Genomic DNA, 16,963 nt, shown 5'->3' with positions numbered 1-16,963 from the left:
ATTATGTAAGCAAATTGATCCAGACAATACACTGTTCACAAAACACTTAGGTATGTAAAGAGAAAATGTATAAATACGTTTTTTTTAATCAGACGTTCGATAACTGGTCCCTATTTATGACCATCACCTCCCTTTGGCGACTTTCTGACACGTAAAGTCAGAAAGGGGAAACCAGATTCACTTAAGGACTGTGTGCCCATCTTAACATCTGCGGGGATTCACTTAACAGCCATGGCAAGAAAGTTGGTAAGAAAAACGGGGGTCGAAACTTACTCAGCCAACCTCTCTCCGAAGAACACAAAATTTGGGGTTCCCTTGTGCTCGTCGGTTGAGGATAACTGTCCCCCTCCCCATTCTGGAGGGCCCCCCCAAAGCAAGGGAGGCGTGTCCCAAGAAGAAACAAGGTTAGAAAAAGAGATTTTTTCCAGCTCAGGTGCTGCTATACAGGTAAGTTAAAATTACTGTGACGGTTCAACACTCCCCGGTTGCCGGCTGGCAGGTGATGGAATTTAGAGATAGCACGGAAAACAAGAAGCCACTGTGCTCCTGACTGAGGAATGATTAGAGCCGGTGAATGGTGAGTTTGTGGCTTAAATATACCTTTGTCCTTTTTGTGCTGCTGTGACAAAATGTCCCTGGTGTGTCTCGGGTGGGGGGAGTTGGGGGGGAACACTCGATGTTCTTCGCTCACTGAAAGTGACTTGAAGTCACCTGGACGTCCCTTTCCTTCGACGTTGCAGCTCACGAAGGCTGGTTCCTAGGATTGCTCCTTCCTAGCCTGCTTCGTGCATTTATGTCAATATCCCTGCTTTTCCAGACCTTATTCCCGTGGCACAGTGGTGAGAGTGCAGTACTGCAGGCTACTTCTGCTGACTGCCGGCTGCCTGTAATTTGGCAGTTCAAATCTCACCAGGCTTCAGGTTGACTCAGCCTTCTGTCCTTCCGAGGTGGGTAAAGTGAGGAGCCAGATTGTTGGGGGTGAGAGGCTGACTCTTAGAGAAACCACTTAGAGCAGGGGTCCCCAACCACCGGTCCAGGGACCGGTACCGGTCCGTGGAACAATTTCTACCGATCCGCCAGTTTGCTGGGCGCCGCCATCTTGTTTTGATGAAAAAGTGCTTCCGGTGAGCTTTTCCGGGTAGAAAGCGGCGTTTGGGTGCTGAAAGAATCCTCGCGCCTTAGTTTCATCGGGGGGGGGGGCGGCTTCGAACAAAACTAAGGCGCGAGGATTCTTTCAGCACGCATGGCAAGGTGAGCTGAGCGACCGTCCCGAAGCCGTCACGAAGCCCATCGACACAGGTACAAAGGAGGAGTTGAAGGCGGCGGGGAGAAGCGAGGGTTGGCTGGCTGGACAGTCGCTCGGCTCGCCTTGCCATGCGTGCTGATGCTGGTACCGGGTCGCGGATGATTTTGTGATGCCGGTACTGGGCCGCGGCACAAAAAAGGTTGGGGACCACTGACTTAGAGAAGGTTGTAAAGTACCGTGAAGTGGTAGATAAGTCTAAGGGCTATTGCTATTTTCCTTCCTTCCTTCCTCCCTCCCTCCCTCCCTCTTATTCTCTTTCTTAATCTCCTTCCCAATGGCATAGTGATTAGAATGCAGTATTGCAAGGTTTCTCTGCCTGCACCCAGAAGTTCAATCCTGACTGACTCCAGGTTGACTCAGCCTTCCATCCTTCCGGGGGTAAAATGAGGACCCTGATTGTTTGGGGGCGAGAGGCTGACTCTGCAAACTGCTTAGAGAGGCCCGTGAAGCACTATGAAGTGGTATATAAGTCTAAGGGATCGAACCTGTGTTGCCTACAGCTGAATAGTTTTCTTCCAGCAAAAGAAACAACACACCTCATGAATAATTCTTCTGAATTATACACACAAAGGCTCAGACTCGCAATGCACACCTCCTACGAGTGAGAAACAGATCCTTGTCTCGCACCGGTTCAGATTATCCCTGCTGCATGTAAAAATGGCTTGGTAATTTTAACACAGGGAGAAGCTGGATAAATAAAGGGGTTTCCATCATCCAACCACCTAGAATTAATGATGAAACTCTTGAAATCAAAAAGATGTCAGGAAATTGCTTCGGGGTACTTTGGATTTCTTTAGAAATACGTAAACTGCAAAGAGTCAGGGATTTCAGCGGCATTTTAATTATTATTTTTTCCTACGTGGTACAAAGTCTCATTTTCTTTCATTCTCAATAGACGGTACAATATTATGGGCACCTGGTGTATTTTTCTTTCTTAGATTCTGTCATGTAATCCACAATAGTTGGAATTCTTTCAGAGGGATCATTAGTAGTTTGGGCAGAAAGCTTTTCAACTTTTAGCAGACCACTGCCACCTTGTGGTCTAATACTGTACAGGCTATTGCAGCTAGTAAAATGCTGCATTAGCTGGCTTCTGTTTATCTCTTGGGAGATTGATTTCTCTCTCAAGGGGGATTGGGATGAATGACTGATCCCCATTTCACCAACTTTCTATACTACTCGGTCACAAGATGGCAACTATCAAAATCTAGCCCTCACCCTGGTTAGCTTGACTTCCAAAGATGTTCAAAATCCTGCAGCTATCAAATAGATTGATTCAATGATACTCATTGCTTATTTATGGCAAGCAAAGTAAGATCATTCAAAAGAGAGAAACCATGTTTGTCCTTTATTGTTTTTATTTTGGCATCACAATTGTATCTCTTCAGCGGTTAGGGCAAGGTTTTCCTTGCTCCTCCTCTTAAAAGTCTCCCTTGGAAGAAATATTTCAGAAACTTTATCTGAGGAGGAACTAGACAACAAGAGGGAAAAAACAAATCCATTTTTCATGTCATCTTCTAGCTGTCTTTCTAAATAAAGAAGATTTTCTTGCAAAGAAAAATCTAAAATCGCTCCAGTTCCGAGAAAGGAGGCACTGTTTAAAGAGATATTGAGGTTTTTCCAAATACTGCAAAAACTCAATTTACTTGAAATTACTTAAATACATCAGTTACAGTTGTTAAATTGAAAATATAATTCTATGCACGTATAGTTCAAAGTCCACCTGAGCTCAGCTGAAGGTTTCTTTTCATTAAAGAAGACTAGGACAGCAGATTAAATTCTTTGAATCTAATCGACAAAGGCACAATCTAAGTAAAAGCTTGCATAGAATTGCAGCTTCAATTCTAACCATTCTTTCTTTTTCTGCTCAGAACTAAAGTTCACTGTAATTCATTGTAACTAACCAGTTTTGTGACTAGAATTGCAGCCTTGAATTGCTTTCCAGATGCAAACAGCCTTCCCAGTGGTCTGAAATAACAATCCTTCCCACACCAAAAAGTAAGAAAAAAAATAAATGCTGATTTCTCCGAGGTTTCTTCGCTGAATGGAGAATGGATCCGAGCAGTGTTTTAAAGATTTTTTCTCTCCCCTTTAACAAGTCGACTCCGCATCATCCAAATGTACTGAGAAACAAAACAGAAATCGTGAGATTTTAATCCAGATTCACCCGTGAAAGTATAAACAGGGGGAATTTAGTTAATGCCTGGAAGGAACCTGCAAGATTTTTCCACGTCCGGGAACGCGACGCAGGTAGTCCTCCATTTAACAACTGTTCATTTAGTGACCGTTGGGATTGACAATGGCACTGAAAAAAGCAACTTGGGATCGTTTTTTTCATACTTAATGACTTGTAAGCACCCCCCCCCCCCCCGGGGTCACATGATCAACATTCAGGTGCTCAGCAACTGACTGGTATTTATGATGGTCGCAGTGTTTCCCCGGGGGAAGCCAGATTCACTTAACGATGGCAAGCAATTTGCTTATATCAGGCTGTGGGCAGAAAGGTCATCAAGTCAGGATGTCAGCTCTGGAAGCCATATTGAGGTCCGATGCTCCCACGCTGCCACCACTGAGTCTGGGAAAGTGGGAGGGGGGAATGCATTGGAGTGTATCTAGTTAGACATAACAATTTGTTTTTATGATTCAAGGTCAGGTAGTGTTGCCCATAAGTGAAAAGGATTGTGGTTAGAAGAAATAATAAAACAGAAAATTGAATCCAAACCAGAACTATTCCTATTAGCCATAATAATGGAAAAACATAATAAAAAAGATAAATACATCATGCTACTACATATTATAACAGCTGTTAGAATTTCCTATGCACAATTCTGGAAGCAAGAAATTGTACCACCAGCGGGTGTTGTTATAAAAAAGTTTAGACTGTGCAGAGATGGACAGACTAACAATGAAATTAAGAGACAAAGAAGAGTCGATTTATTATAATGTCTGGGATGCCTGGTATGAATGGTTTAAGAATAAAAAGAAATCAAAATGGGAGGAAGAAGGCGGAGCCTCCTCATTGACGGACCGTAGATCGCGACTCTCTGCAGCTATGGTCTGTGTTCCTTCATTGGAGAGCCCCGATCATTACGATTAGGGGCTGAAGCTGCCTTGGAGGGGCAGCGGAGTAAGGGGAAGCCGCAAGTCAGGTTGAGGGGAGCCGCATCTCCCCTCCTGGGCTTGGCCTTCCCCCCACCCCGAAGACGACTGGAGCGGTGGTTTAAAATGGCCACCCCAAAGAGGAGGGCTCAGCTGGATTAAGATTTGTGCAGGAGGGAAGAAAGAGATGGATAACATCTGAACTGGGACAATTGGGTGATACAACTAAACAAAAGTACCCTGGGATTAAGGTAACATGGAATTTTTAACAAAAGAAAAGTGAGCGGCGAAATTACAAAGGGACAGGAAAAAAAATAAGAAAATATTTTTGACAGCTAAGCGGGGCTTCGAACTGGAAAAGGAAGAAGCTGGAACTAAAGAGTTAACTAAATTGGACTAAAATATTTTGGGAATAAACAGGCATAAAATAACGGTGGACTTAAGATTGTCAAAAAATAATAATAATAAAGTTTACAAATTGGAGACTGGACTGTGCTGGAATATTGAGGTTCGAAAAATCCTAAACAAAAAAATAGGGGAAAAAGGTGAAGACTTTGTATAATGGAGAGTGCCACCTTTTGTCAAAAACTTGAGCTCAAAAAAAAGGGAAAGCATCCTGTTTCTGAATGAACTTGTGAATGAACACTAAAGAAAGATTGAAACAAAGTAAGAATCTTAGAAAGTGAAAACAGAACCAGAATAAAGAAAAAAGCAAGGAAAGACGGACTGTGGGATTGATTGATGTTTTCGGTATGGACCCTGGGCTGGAATAATTGAGAACTTTAGAAAATTGAAAGAAGATGACCCGGAAATACGTTTTCCACTAAAAAGAGATTTTTGTTTTTAATGTGAAAAACTGAATAAAATTTGTTAAAAAAAAAAGAAATCAAAATGGCAATTAGGTAAAGAATAAGAATATGTAAATACTTATATCTATATTCATATTTATCTATATTTGTTTATATATTAAGTTGAAATTGTATAATGAAAGAAATGTGTATATAGAAAGATGATAAGGAAATGGAAAAGATGTCTTGACATTGATATAAGGATGTATAAAGTTTTTTGTTTTTAAATTTTGAAAACGAAATAAAATTTACTAAATTGAAAAAAAAAGGAAGTCTTACTTTGGGACAGGTGGTGATTGGGGCAGGTGACGTGATTGATGGGTGCAGGGGATGGATTTTGTAGTTTTTAATTATTGCAAGGAAGCCCAGAACTTTCAGAGTCGGGATTCCACAGATGTGCCAGTTACCATCCAAATAAAAGGAACTTTTGAGAGGAAGTCGGAATTATTGGCTGGAATGGAAGTTTCCTGGAACGCTGACATTATCCCAAATCTGAAGTAGCCTTTCCATAGCACCAATATTGTAATCGTCCTCGGTGTAATCTAGAATCGAGGAATTTTATTTATTTCGTAATGGGTCTCACCCTGGACCACCAGAGGTTTGGGGGGAGCTGCTGTAGGTTCCAACAATTCCATGAAAAGTTCCCTGACACAGGCACGTTTAACCTTGTTTAGCAATGGAAATCCTAGTCCCAGCTGCGGTCATAAGTTGAGGACTGGCTGTACTACTAGCCTCCAAACGAAGGTACAGTTATAGGAAATGGCGTGCGTGATTTATTCCAGTTTTACAGCCCTGGCAGCTGGAGACGGCTGCCCGCAGAGAATCTCCTCCTGTTCGGATCTCGGAGAAGAAACGGAGAAGCTGAGCATCGAACGGGCTTCTGATATAAACAGCTTCTACTTCTGCGGAAATGGCCACTGCTTGCATACGTCTCGGAGTTATGGAGAAGGATTTTTAGTGCCTTATCAGAGAAGCAACAGGGGCCCAGTGCTTCTGAACGTGGTGGCTTTTTAAGAAGAAGAAAACGGGTGGGGTCTGGGGGAGGAAACATACTTACTTTGAAATCCAGGTCACCCATATTATACTTCTCCCTGACAATCTCTTCCACTTCCTTCTCCAAAATTTCCTGGCTGGTCCCTTTGACGTCGATATAGTAGCCATCGCTACTGGCATAATGGCAACTAATAGCCTGCATTAAAAGACAGAGGGAAGGAGAGAGGGAGAAGGGGAGAGAGAGAGAGGAAGGGAGAGATGGAGGGAGGGAGGGAGGGAGGAAGAGGGAGGAAGAGAGAGGGAGAGGGGAGATGGAGAGAGGGAGGGGAGAGGGAAAAGAAAGAGGGAGAGAGGGGCAGGTGGAGGGAGGGAGAGAAAGAGGAGAGGAAAGGGAAGAAGAGAGGGGGAGAGGGAGAGAAAGGAGAGGAGAGGGAGGAAGAGACAGGGACGGAAAGGGAGGGAGAAAGAGAGGGAGGGAGAGATGGCGGGAGGGAGGGAGAGAGGAAGAGGGAGGAAGAGAGAGGGAGGAGAAAAGGCAGGGAAAGAGGGAGAGAGGGAGAGAGGGGGCAGTGGGAGAGGAGGGAGGGAGAGTGAAGTTACGCCATTTTGTATTTTAACTAGGAAATCCTAATCGGCCACGTTCCGAGCCTTCTGAACCCAACCCATCCAGAGAGAGGAGAACCAAATGTTCAGGTAGCACCCAGAGAGTCCTGGATTTGGACCAAGCAGGAAAGACCTTCAGCCTCCCAGGCTGTGACCCGGTTACCTTCCGAAACCCTCCTGTCCTGTTCCTGCCGGAACCGTGAATGAGCAGGGGGTGGAAGAAGAGGGTGTCTCCTTTCTCCATGGGGACGTGGACCCTGGGAAGACTCTTGTCATAGTCAAAGATCCCGTGGTACATCTTGTTTACACCACCCTGCGGGGAGGGAAAAAAGCCAAAGTAGAAATTACCTTCTGGCCTTCCTGAGAGATGCCGACAGGCCAAATTAGGGAGAATATTTGGGGCTCAGGGTTGAAATGAAGGGGCTCTTGGTGCTCCCTGAGCTGGGTGGTTTCCTTGCAGACGTTGAATGACCCAACTAGGGAAGGTCATCAGTGCTGGGGGAGGAGGAGGAGGAGGAGGAGGAGGTTGTGTTTTGGAGAAGGAAGATCTACCACCTCTTGGCCACCTACATCAGGGTGAGTCAACCTTGGCAACTTTGAGATAAGTGGGCTTCAACTCTCAGAATACTCCCAGCCAGCATGAATCCTGGGAGTTGAAGTCCACACACACATTTTACAATTGCCAAGTTGAGAAACTCTGAAAATATATGGGGCACTTAGACCCCGTCTTACAAGAGTTCATTTACTAACCGTTTGGAAGTTACAACGGCAATGGAAAAAGGGACCCAGGGTCGTTTCTCACATTTACAACCTGTGCAAGCCCCAGGGTCACGGGGTCCAAATTCAGGCGCTTGGCAGCTGACTCATAGTTATGACGCTCGCAGTTTCCCAGGGGTCCTGTGGAATTCATTCATTCATTCATTCATTCATTCATTCATTCATTGGACACACGCAGGCCTCTCCGTTGTTTACCTCCCACTCCGGGTACTTGTGCTCCTTCAGGCAGCCCTTGTGAGTCCCTGGCAAGACAACTAGGCATCCGTTTGACCGGTCCACCTTTTCCATTGCGGTCCAGGCGCAGACGATTCGGTCGGCAGGCCGGAAGGGGAAGTAATGGAGATCCTGATGCAGTGGATGGCGAGAGGTTTTCTTGCCTGGAAGGAAGCAGAATTCCCTCGGTCTCAGGGAGAGGGATTGACACGAGTGATAAAGGGGAATTATTGCCAGCTCGTGAGGGGCTCCTCCGTGCTCTCTGGGCTGGGTGGTTTTCTTGCAGACGTTTCATGACCCAACAAGGGAATGTTATCAGTGTTAGGAAGGGAGGGAGGTTTGCAGAGAGGAGGAGGAGGACTGTGTGGGTCGGACTGGAAGACCTCCAAGGTCCCTTCCTTCCTTCCTTCCTTCCTTTCTTCCTTCCTTCCCTTCCTTCCTTCCTTGCTTCCTTCCTTCCCTCCTTCCTTTCCCTTCCTTCTTCCTTCCTTCCTTCCTTCCTTCCTCCTTCCTTCCTTCCTTCCTTCCTTCCTTCCTTCCTTCCTTCCCTTCCTTCCTTCTCCTTCCTTCCTTCCTTCCTTCTTCCTTTTCCTTCTCTTCCTTCCTTCCTTCCTTCCTTCCTTCCTTCTTTCCTTCCTTTCCTTCCTTCCTTTCCTTTCCTTTCCTTTCCTTTCCTTTCCTTCCTTCCTTCCTTCCTTCCTTCCTTCCTTCCTTCCTTCCTTCCTTCCTTCCTTTTTTTTTCTCTCCCCCAAGCTGCAATTCACATACGCAAACAGAAGCAGCTCTTTTTAAGCCTCGATCGAGTTCGTAGGGGTCTCACCTGTATCGGGGGGTTTATTGATCAACATGGTGTGCATAGCCAAGATGTCGGGGCCGGTGAAGCATTCGACGTATTTTACGATCTAAAGGAAAGAAAACCAGCTCAGAAAAGAAAGAGATATTTACACCCGCCACAAATCCTGAGGACCGTATGATTTAAAAAGGGAAAGCGATAGGAAAATAGCCAGCAATATTGTCCGATCTGCCATCACGGCACTTCAGCCCTGCTTCGTTTTTATGGCAGCCCGACATAAAGTGTGGAGAGGTAGGATACATCCACACAGGAAAAAAAATATGACACAACAACACATAGACCCAAAACCAGAACTATCTTGGTTACACGGGCTGACAGCAGCAAGAATTGTATTTGCACAATATTGGAAAAATGAGGATACTCACCAGATGAACATATAATTAGAGAAATATTAGACTGTGCAGAAGTGGATAGATTGACATTAAAAATAAAAGACGAGGAAGAAACAGAATTTTGATCAGTGGTTGGATAAAAGAGGGAGAAATTAGAAGATAAAAGATTATTATTACATCTATTATTACATATGATTATTATTCCTAGGAATTCTGGGAGGAATGCTGGGAGTTGAAGTCCACAAGCCTTAAAGTTGCTACGGTTGGAGACTCCTGGTTTAGGATTTTTGGGATAGTCTTCACCTGAGGTAAGGTGCAGTATCTGAAGAGCTCTTCGCTGAATATGAAATCCTGCAATTTTGTAACGGTATTCTCATCGGGTGCAGACTTGGCAATAGCGATGTCTTTCATGATGGTCATTGCAGGCACTTTCACGTCCTTTCTGCATATCTTTACAAACTCCTCTCTGAAAACAGAGTTAAAAAGAAAGAAGAGGGGAAAGCATTTTAAACTGGCATCCAGGACTCCTCTAAAGGCATGCACTTTTGCATTCGTTCCGCATTAAGACTTTACATTGGGAATCAAACAGGAATTATTCCAGAGTATTGGAGGCTAAATCGTTACGATGAACAGTCGAGCGAGCTAGGTATGTCTAGCTGCCAAAGAGAAGGACTAAGGGTGACATGATAGGTGAATTCTTGGGTTTGTGGGCTTGAACTCCCAGAATTCCTGGAGTTGTGGACGTCAACTCCCAGAATTCTTGGACTTGTGGGCTTCAACTCCCAGAATTCTTGGACTTGTGGGCTTCAATTCCCAGAATTCTTGGACTTGTGGCCTTCAACTCCCAGAATTCTTGGACTTGTGGGCTTCAACTCCCAGAATTCTTGGACTTGTGGCCTTCAACTCCCAGAATTCTTGGACTTGTGGCCTTCAACTCCCAGAATTCTTGGACTTGGGGGCTTCAATTCCCAGAATTCTTGGACTTGTGGCCTTCAACTCCCAGAATTCCTGGACTTGTGGATTTCAACTCTCAGAATTCCCTAGACAACATGGCCAGCTGAGGAATTCTGGGAGCTGAAGTCCACAAGTCTTCAGGTGTGTCAAGTTTGAGACCCTTGTCTTGGAGCAATTCAAGGTGCTGGTTTGAGTGATTTCCAGTCAAGGATACCCGTCTTTGTTTTACCTGAAGCGCTCAATATCTTCATCAGCCACCAGATTTTTGATGAGAAGGTATCCATTGTCCTCATAGAATTGTCTTTGCTCTAGAGTTAGGACGTCATTATCCAAGGTGTAACTGCGGGAATATGAAAGATTGGTTTTTTTTTAATTGATGTGGAATTAAAACTTGCAGCCTCGGGATACTTTACAGAACCATGCAATTAAATACCAGTCCTCCGAAAAAGTCTCGAAAACAAGATACATTAAATCCTAAAACAAGATGCTCTTCAGGTCAAAAACCCTGAAACGTAACACTGATGCCCTTAAGAGGAGAAGGGAAATTATAGAGGGAGAGCCAGATCAGGCCAGTCCTCGATTTACGACCACAATCGAGCCCAGAATTTAAGAGGCAAATGGACTTCTGTTTTCTTGGAAGACGTTTCGCTTCTCATCCAAGGAGCTTCTCCGATTCCGACTGGATGGTGGGGAACTGGAAGGATTTATGCTCCTTGCAGAAAGCTGGTTATTTGCGTCCTTTTAATGGGTTGTTGAGGCCACTTGGAGGTTTTTCTGTGTCCTCAGGGTCACCTGAGTGTTGCAAATGGTTCCTGAAATTTTTTCCTCTCTGGAAATCCATTCCTTATTCCCACATCCTTCAAAGGGTGTCCATCCCAGATTGTCTAGCTAAAGATCTGTGTAGATTCTCCATCCTCCAGGTCATGGTTCTTCCAAACGTGCTTTTTCAAGGGGGCAACTGGATTCTTCTTCTTCTTCTTCTTCTTCTTCTTCTTCTTCTTCTTCTTCTTCTTCTTCTTCTTCTTCTTCTTCTTCTTCTTCTTCTTCTTCTTCTTCTTCTTCTTCTTCTTCTTCTTCTTCTTCTTCTTCTTCTTCTTCTTCTTCTTCTTCTTCTTCTTCTTCTTCTTCTTCTTCTTCTTCTTCTTCTTCTTCTTCTTCTTTTCTTCTTCTTCTTCTTCTTCTTCTTCTTCTTCTTCTTCTTCTTCTTCTTCTTCTTCTTCTTCTTCTTCTTCTTCTTCTTCTTCTTCTTCTTCTTCTTCTTCTTCTTCTCCTCCTCCTCCTCCTCCTCCTCCTCCTCCTTCTTCCTCCTCTTCCTCCTCCTCCTCTTCCTCTTCCTCTTCCTCTTCCTCCTCTTCTTTTGAAGATGCTTCGTTTCTCATCCCAGAAGCCTCTGCCATTCCCCAACTATCCTGTCAGAGCTGAAGAAGCTTCTGGGATGAGAAGCAAAACGTCTTCAAAAGAAAAAAACAAGGAAGTCCATTTGTCTCCTGAAAAAAAAAAAAAACCCACCTTCTGGATGCCTTCTAAATGCTATCAGGGCACGCAGAGGCCAGTTATTCTCTTAAAATGAGACATATTCATAAAAAAAATGCCAAACCCACCCTGGTTCAACTCTGAACTACTTACCAACGGAAAGACCAGTTTAAGATAAGCCATTAACCTCACAAACCCCAATCCAAAACTACTGAACCACACAGAAAACATGCTGCTACATGCACAAGAGAAGCAGAAGGAAGCAAACTTTTAAACCTGTGTTTTCATCCGAGGAAAATCCGCGTCAAGTTCTACTTACCGGAACTGCGTTGGGCCTGTCACAGGAGCAACCTGGGCTGAAGTTGGGAAAGGTGTCTGGACATCAAATTAAGAACAGGTAACAAGATTGATGGGAGGCCCCGTGGGAAACACACCCAGAACGCTTGTGATGACCCGCAGTCTCTCAAAATAACCCCAAACCCAAAACATAGATTAAGGTCCGGTAGGGCCTTCAACTTAACTTCACTGTTTTATTAGGCACAGTTTAAAGTCACAAAAGTAAATAATGAAGCAAACAGAAAACCAAAACGAAACGCAGTGATGAGAGTTCCGAAGCCAGCCAAGATAACTAATCATAAACTCCAGGAAAATAACCGAGAAAAGTCCATGGGAAGAACGCCAGCAAAGATAAACCTCTTTCAAGCCGAACACTAAATTGACTCCTGCAAATTCTAACTGCGCAATTGCAAACTTATATACATAGCTCCCACCTGCAAGCCACGAGGAGGGTCAGGGTAATCTCCTCTTGAGTAGACCTCGCTTTTCCCTGATCCTCTCCTCCCTGCGTGAACCTAGGATGGATAAGGGATGGGCCTGGATCCTCCTCTGGCTACTCAGCCGGCCTCTGCCCTTCCCCAGCCTCCTCCACCACCTCTGGAGCCAAAAAAACTCCCACTCCCTGTTGGCTGTTCCTCCTCTTCCTCAGAGTCAGACTCCTCCAGGGGCATGACAACACATTCATAAACACAGGAGTTGCTCTCATAAAGGAGAAAGAACTTAAATATAATACAGCATCTTTCCAATTAAATTATCCCACCCTCCCAAGTTATCTTAAACCTGGGAGCAGTTTGAAATTTAATAGCTTGATGGATAAGGAGCTGACAATGTTTATTTATTTATTTAATTTGTCAATCGCTTACAAGATATTAGGTATAAGAATAAACGTGAGGAAGAATACAGGAAATAGGTACGAATAAACGGGGACAACAGGACAGGGCGGGTAGGCAGGATTGGCGCCCCTTATGCATGTACCTTTTAAATTTATTTTTGGCTCAAGTGGAATATTTTTTCCTACATAAGGAAATATAAAATAGAAACATCAGAGGAACAAAACGAACAACCGAGGACATTTATTGCACATTAGTTTGAATTAGTTGGGGAGGTTCGTTTTAATGAAACTTACTTTAAAGAGTTGGGAGGAGTTGGAAGCTGTTTCTCACCCAGAGCCTAGAAGGCCCTGGCCTTGAGCTCCTTGTCTTAGAAGCTGCTCTCTCCCCGCAGGCTAAACTTCAGAATTGGGGGCCCCAGGGATGGACCCCCCCAACCGTAACCCTTTGGTTAACCCAGAAGAAGTTGACTTGATGACTCTCCAGGCTGAGATCCAGCTGCCACAAACAACAATCTACCAAGATCAACTCTGTGCTGGGATGATGCCAAGCCTTCTTTCACCGCTTGAGCACAAAAGGAGCCCAGATTGATGGGCTATGGAGTCCCCTGCCAGGAAGGAGCTTTAAAAAAAAAAAGCCCTCTTCCTCCAACAGAAGAAAATATTGTAGCTCAGGGTTGACAGGAGGGGTCCTTGGTGCTCTCTGAGCTTGGTGAGTTTCTGGCAGCGGGTTCGTTTGGTAACCAAACCAGGTCGTATTATCCGGCACCTGGTTCCCCCACACACCCCTCCTAACACTGATGAAGTGACCTAGTTCGGGTCATGAAACGTCTTCAAGAAAGCAACCAAGCTCAGAGAGCACCAAGGACCCCACAATCGCCCCCCGCTTCCTCCTCCTCCTCCTCCTCCCTGCAAAGCCAACTCTCCCTTCTAGCACCGAGGAGGTAACTAGTTGGGTCCTGAAGGGCCGCCAGGAAAGCAAACCGGTTCGGAGAGCCCCCAGGACGGTCCCGGTCTTCTCCCGACAGGTTGAGCTTTCGCCTCCGCGCTGCCAGCTCCAATCCGCGGGCGGGCCGAGTCCCGTACCTGGGCAGGCGACCCAGCGTCCCAGGTGAGCAGGAGAAGGATACGACTCCGGCGTGGGGGACCAGGTGCCGGAGCAAGATGCCCAACCGGAGCGGAGCGCGGACTTGCTTCTGCTCGAGGCGCTCCATGGCGCGTCTCCTTCGGCCGCCTCGGGTCTCGGACGTAACCGGGAAGGGGGCGGAGAAGGCCGGCCGGCCAGCCCAGCTGCTCGGGAGGCGGCGTCGGCGGAGGCGTCGGGTGTCCGGGGCGGCCCTGAGAGGCGCCGCCCGGCTGGCAAGGAGCGAAGCGAAGCGACTTCGGAGCAAAGGGCGGGTCGGAGGGGCCGGGAGGCTCCTTGGCCGAAAGGGCCCCGGTTCCCTGGGCCGGAGAGGGCGCGTTGCGGGAGGCACTTGGAGAGGAGGCTGCTCGGGCCGGAGGATTGGCCAGGGGGGGCCTTTTAGGACCAGGACGGCCAGGAACTCTGGGAGTGATCTTGGATTTCCTAGTGGGCGATTCCTTAAACATGAGCCAGTGATATGTGGGAACAGCCAAAAAGCTAAGGCAATCCTTGGTTGTGTAAACAGAGGCACAGAATTAAAGGCGCATGCAGTATTAGTAGTGCTTTACAAAACGTCAGTAAGGCCACACCTGAAATATTACATCCAGGTTTGGTCACATTACAAAAAAAGACATCGAGACTTTGGAAAAAGTGCTGAGTAGAGCAACTGAGACGGTGAAAGGCCCTGGGGATGAAAAACATATGAAGAACAGTTGCAGATTCTAGTATTTGAGGGGCTGCCCCAAAGAAGAGAGGCATGAATTTATCTTCCAAAGCCCCAGAAGGCAGGAGAAGAAGCAATGGAGGGAAACTAACCAAGGAGAGAAGCCATCTAGAACTAAAGAGAAATTCCCTAACAGGGAGGACAATTCACAGCTGGCCTTCAAGAAGTTGTGGCCGCTTCATCACTGGAGGCTTTGAAGAAGAGATTGGACAACCATCTGGAGTTGGGCTAGAAGACCTCCAAAGTCCCTTCCAAGTCTATTCTGATGGATTCGATTGAATTGTATACTTTTAAAAGCACACAATGTCCCATTTTCCTTAGTATTTCTGTTTTTCTTCTTATTCTTTTTTGCATAACAAGATAAATTGTACTTCTGAGAAAAGATGTTATAATAAAAAATGTCATTACAGAAATAAAAGAAAATTGATTTAGTAAGCTCTAGGGTGGGTGGGCTGTTATTTTTTAAATACACTTTCAGTTCTCACTAAGAAATGGGTTGGAGTGAAATTTAATCGAAACCCTTCAATCTGGAAAGAAAAACATTGTGTTATCTAGATTCACAACTGTCTTTTTCATTTAAAAAAAGACTTATTAATGCCATATCCAAATAACCTTGTTGTTTTGTTCCAAAATCCATTTTTGATTTTGTGCCATTAAAGTTGACAGAAGATTCTGACGAAGCAAAGAATTTATTAGAAAACTTCACACTATTTCTTACAGATTAAAAAAAAAATCCAGAATGTTTACTGTATCACGTTAATCAGTATAAAAATGCACACACTGCACCTAAAAAGGTTTAATCAAAATTGCTATCTAAAGTTAATTCTGCTTTTTAACCGCCCTTTTGTTATTCCTTATTCATTCCTTTCCCAGATTATCCATGTATTATGCAACACAAATTATAATCTGGCAATATTTGTGAGGTAACCAACCAGCTAGATTTTAATATGCTGATCCCTGCTTGTAACATTGCAATATAAAAGCCACAAAGAAAATAAGACATTAATCAAGGAAATTCACAGAACGTTTCAACATTTTCAAACTACTATCTCCTTTGGACTTTGCTAACTAAAAATTCAGTGGAAGCTGAAATTAAACATGCGTAAACTAGGGAAACTAATTTAGCTCTATGTTTACATTAAGATAGGTTGCAATTCTAACAAATTTGTTTTCTAAATGTCAATATCTAAATGAAAATATTTAGACGTTGAAAGTGGATTCACTGATTTCAAACGGGGTTTTGGCCCTTACATCTGAGATTCAAATATTGAACATCGATTCAGAATTTGTCCTTACCTGGTGAAGTTTTAAACATTTCAGAAACAGAATTAAGTATTTATTTTAATGATGTAGCTTTCAATCACTTTCCTCCATAAATAAATGAACAAGGATCATGTTGATGACTGCTTTGTTTAATTGGTTCCCTCTGTGGAGTTTTAGGTCGTGTGAAAAACAGATCACACTTTAGGTCATATTTATGCAGAAACATTGAACTAATTTAAGCACCTCTGTATATAAGCTCCGACACAAAGTATTATTGTTTTTAGGGGTATTTTTAAAAGATGCCCAGACACGTGATGGGACCGGGCTGTATATAAATCTGGCAAATAACTACGTGTAGGAGACGTGCATAAGCGCACCAACATGCCTACTGTCTCTGTCCCGTTGTTTCTTTTTATTTTTCTTACATGTATCCATTTCATGTATTCATAACTATGTTTATACTTATACCTGTTATCTTATAATCGCTCGACAAAATAAAATAAAATAAATAAATAAAAATTTTGCTGGCTCTGCTACATCCCTAGCAGAATCAAAAAAAAACCCAAAGAATTACATATGGGAGAAAATCCCTTGATTATATTTTGCGTTTGAGAAGCCCTTCTGGAGAATAAATGACAAATCTCAAATCAACAAATCATTCAACTACACAAGTCAGATTCCGTTATCACTGAATTGGCAATTTATTCCACCGCATTTTCTGCAAAACACACAAGTCAAACATTACACTTTTTTTTTAAAAAAAAATGCTCGTTTGAAAAGGCTCTTTCTGAACATAAAAAAAAAAAAAAAAGGCGGGGGGAGATAGTGAAAAAAGAAATAAGGCGACTTGAAGACTTGGGTGCCAAGTGATCTTGGCAAACTCTGCTCTGTATTTTCAACTGCCCATTGTACACATAATTAACCTCTGCCACCAAACAGCGTGTGAGATTTGCTAAAATCATTTGCCACCCAGAAATTACTCAAGAGCTACTGCCAGTTGTAAACCAAAGGATTTCTGGAGAGTATAAACGCCTTTTGCCAGGATGGGTAAATAAAAAAGCACCGAGGAAGTTGATGAAAAGAGTTTAGCAAGCTACGCAAACTATATCCGGAGTCATCCTGCATTGGTTGAGGGGTCCTTGTGCTCTCTTGGGCTTGGCCGCTTCCTCACAGCTGCTGATGTAGTTGGTGTGCTACGGTGATACTCCGCGGCCGTTACGATCGGGGCTTTCCGAAA

At 44.3% G+C, this 16,963-nt stretch overlaps 1 protein-coding gene across 3 annotated transcripts; it reads right to left on the bottom strand.

Annotated features, from left to right (window-relative positions):
* Positions 1 to 2,646: 2,646 nt before the first annotated feature.
* PHYH (phytanoyl-CoA 2-hydroxylase) lies at positions 2,647 to 13,870 on the bottom strand. Of its 3 annotated transcripts, XR_015743732.1 has the most exons (10): positions 13,747 to 13,870; positions 11,771 to 11,826; positions 10,208 to 10,318; positions 9,328 to 9,490; positions 8,660 to 8,741; positions 7,822 to 8,003; positions 7,013 to 7,162; positions 6,311 to 6,442; positions 2,801 to 3,429; positions 2,647 to 2,723 (listed from the first exon to the last, which is right to left on the bottom strand). XR_015743732.1 is itself a non-coding variant. In XM_026713138.2 (9 exons), the coding sequence occupies exons 1-9, from the start codon at positions 13,828 to 13,830 to the stop codon at positions 3,376 to 3,378; spliced, it is 1,014 nt and encodes a 337-aa protein (XP_026568923.1). In that variant the 5' UTR covers positions 13,831 to 13,870; the 3' UTR covers positions 2,647 to 3,375. The 3 variants fall into 3 exon arrangements, 2 of the variants coding, with proteins under 2 accessions (XP_026568923.1, XP_087790105.1); XM_026713138.2 differs by having other exon boundaries at positions 2,647 to 3,429; XM_087933979.1 differs by having other exon boundaries at positions 2,647 to 3,429; positions 13,762 to 13,870.
* Between the last annotated feature and the right edge of the window lie 3,093 nt (positions 13,871 to 16,963).

The sequence above is a fragment of the Pseudonaja textilis genome, chromosome 5 (genome assembly GCF_049901715.1).
Source record: "Pseudonaja textilis isolate UNSWEBS1 chromosome 5, rPseTex1.2, whole genome shotgun sequence".
NCBI lineage: Eukaryota > Metazoa > Chordata > Lepidosauria > Squamata > Elapidae > Pseudonaja > Pseudonaja textilis.
The sequence above is the reverse complement of the archived record's forward strand: the minus strand, read 5'-3'. Positions and strand labels throughout refer to the sequence as shown.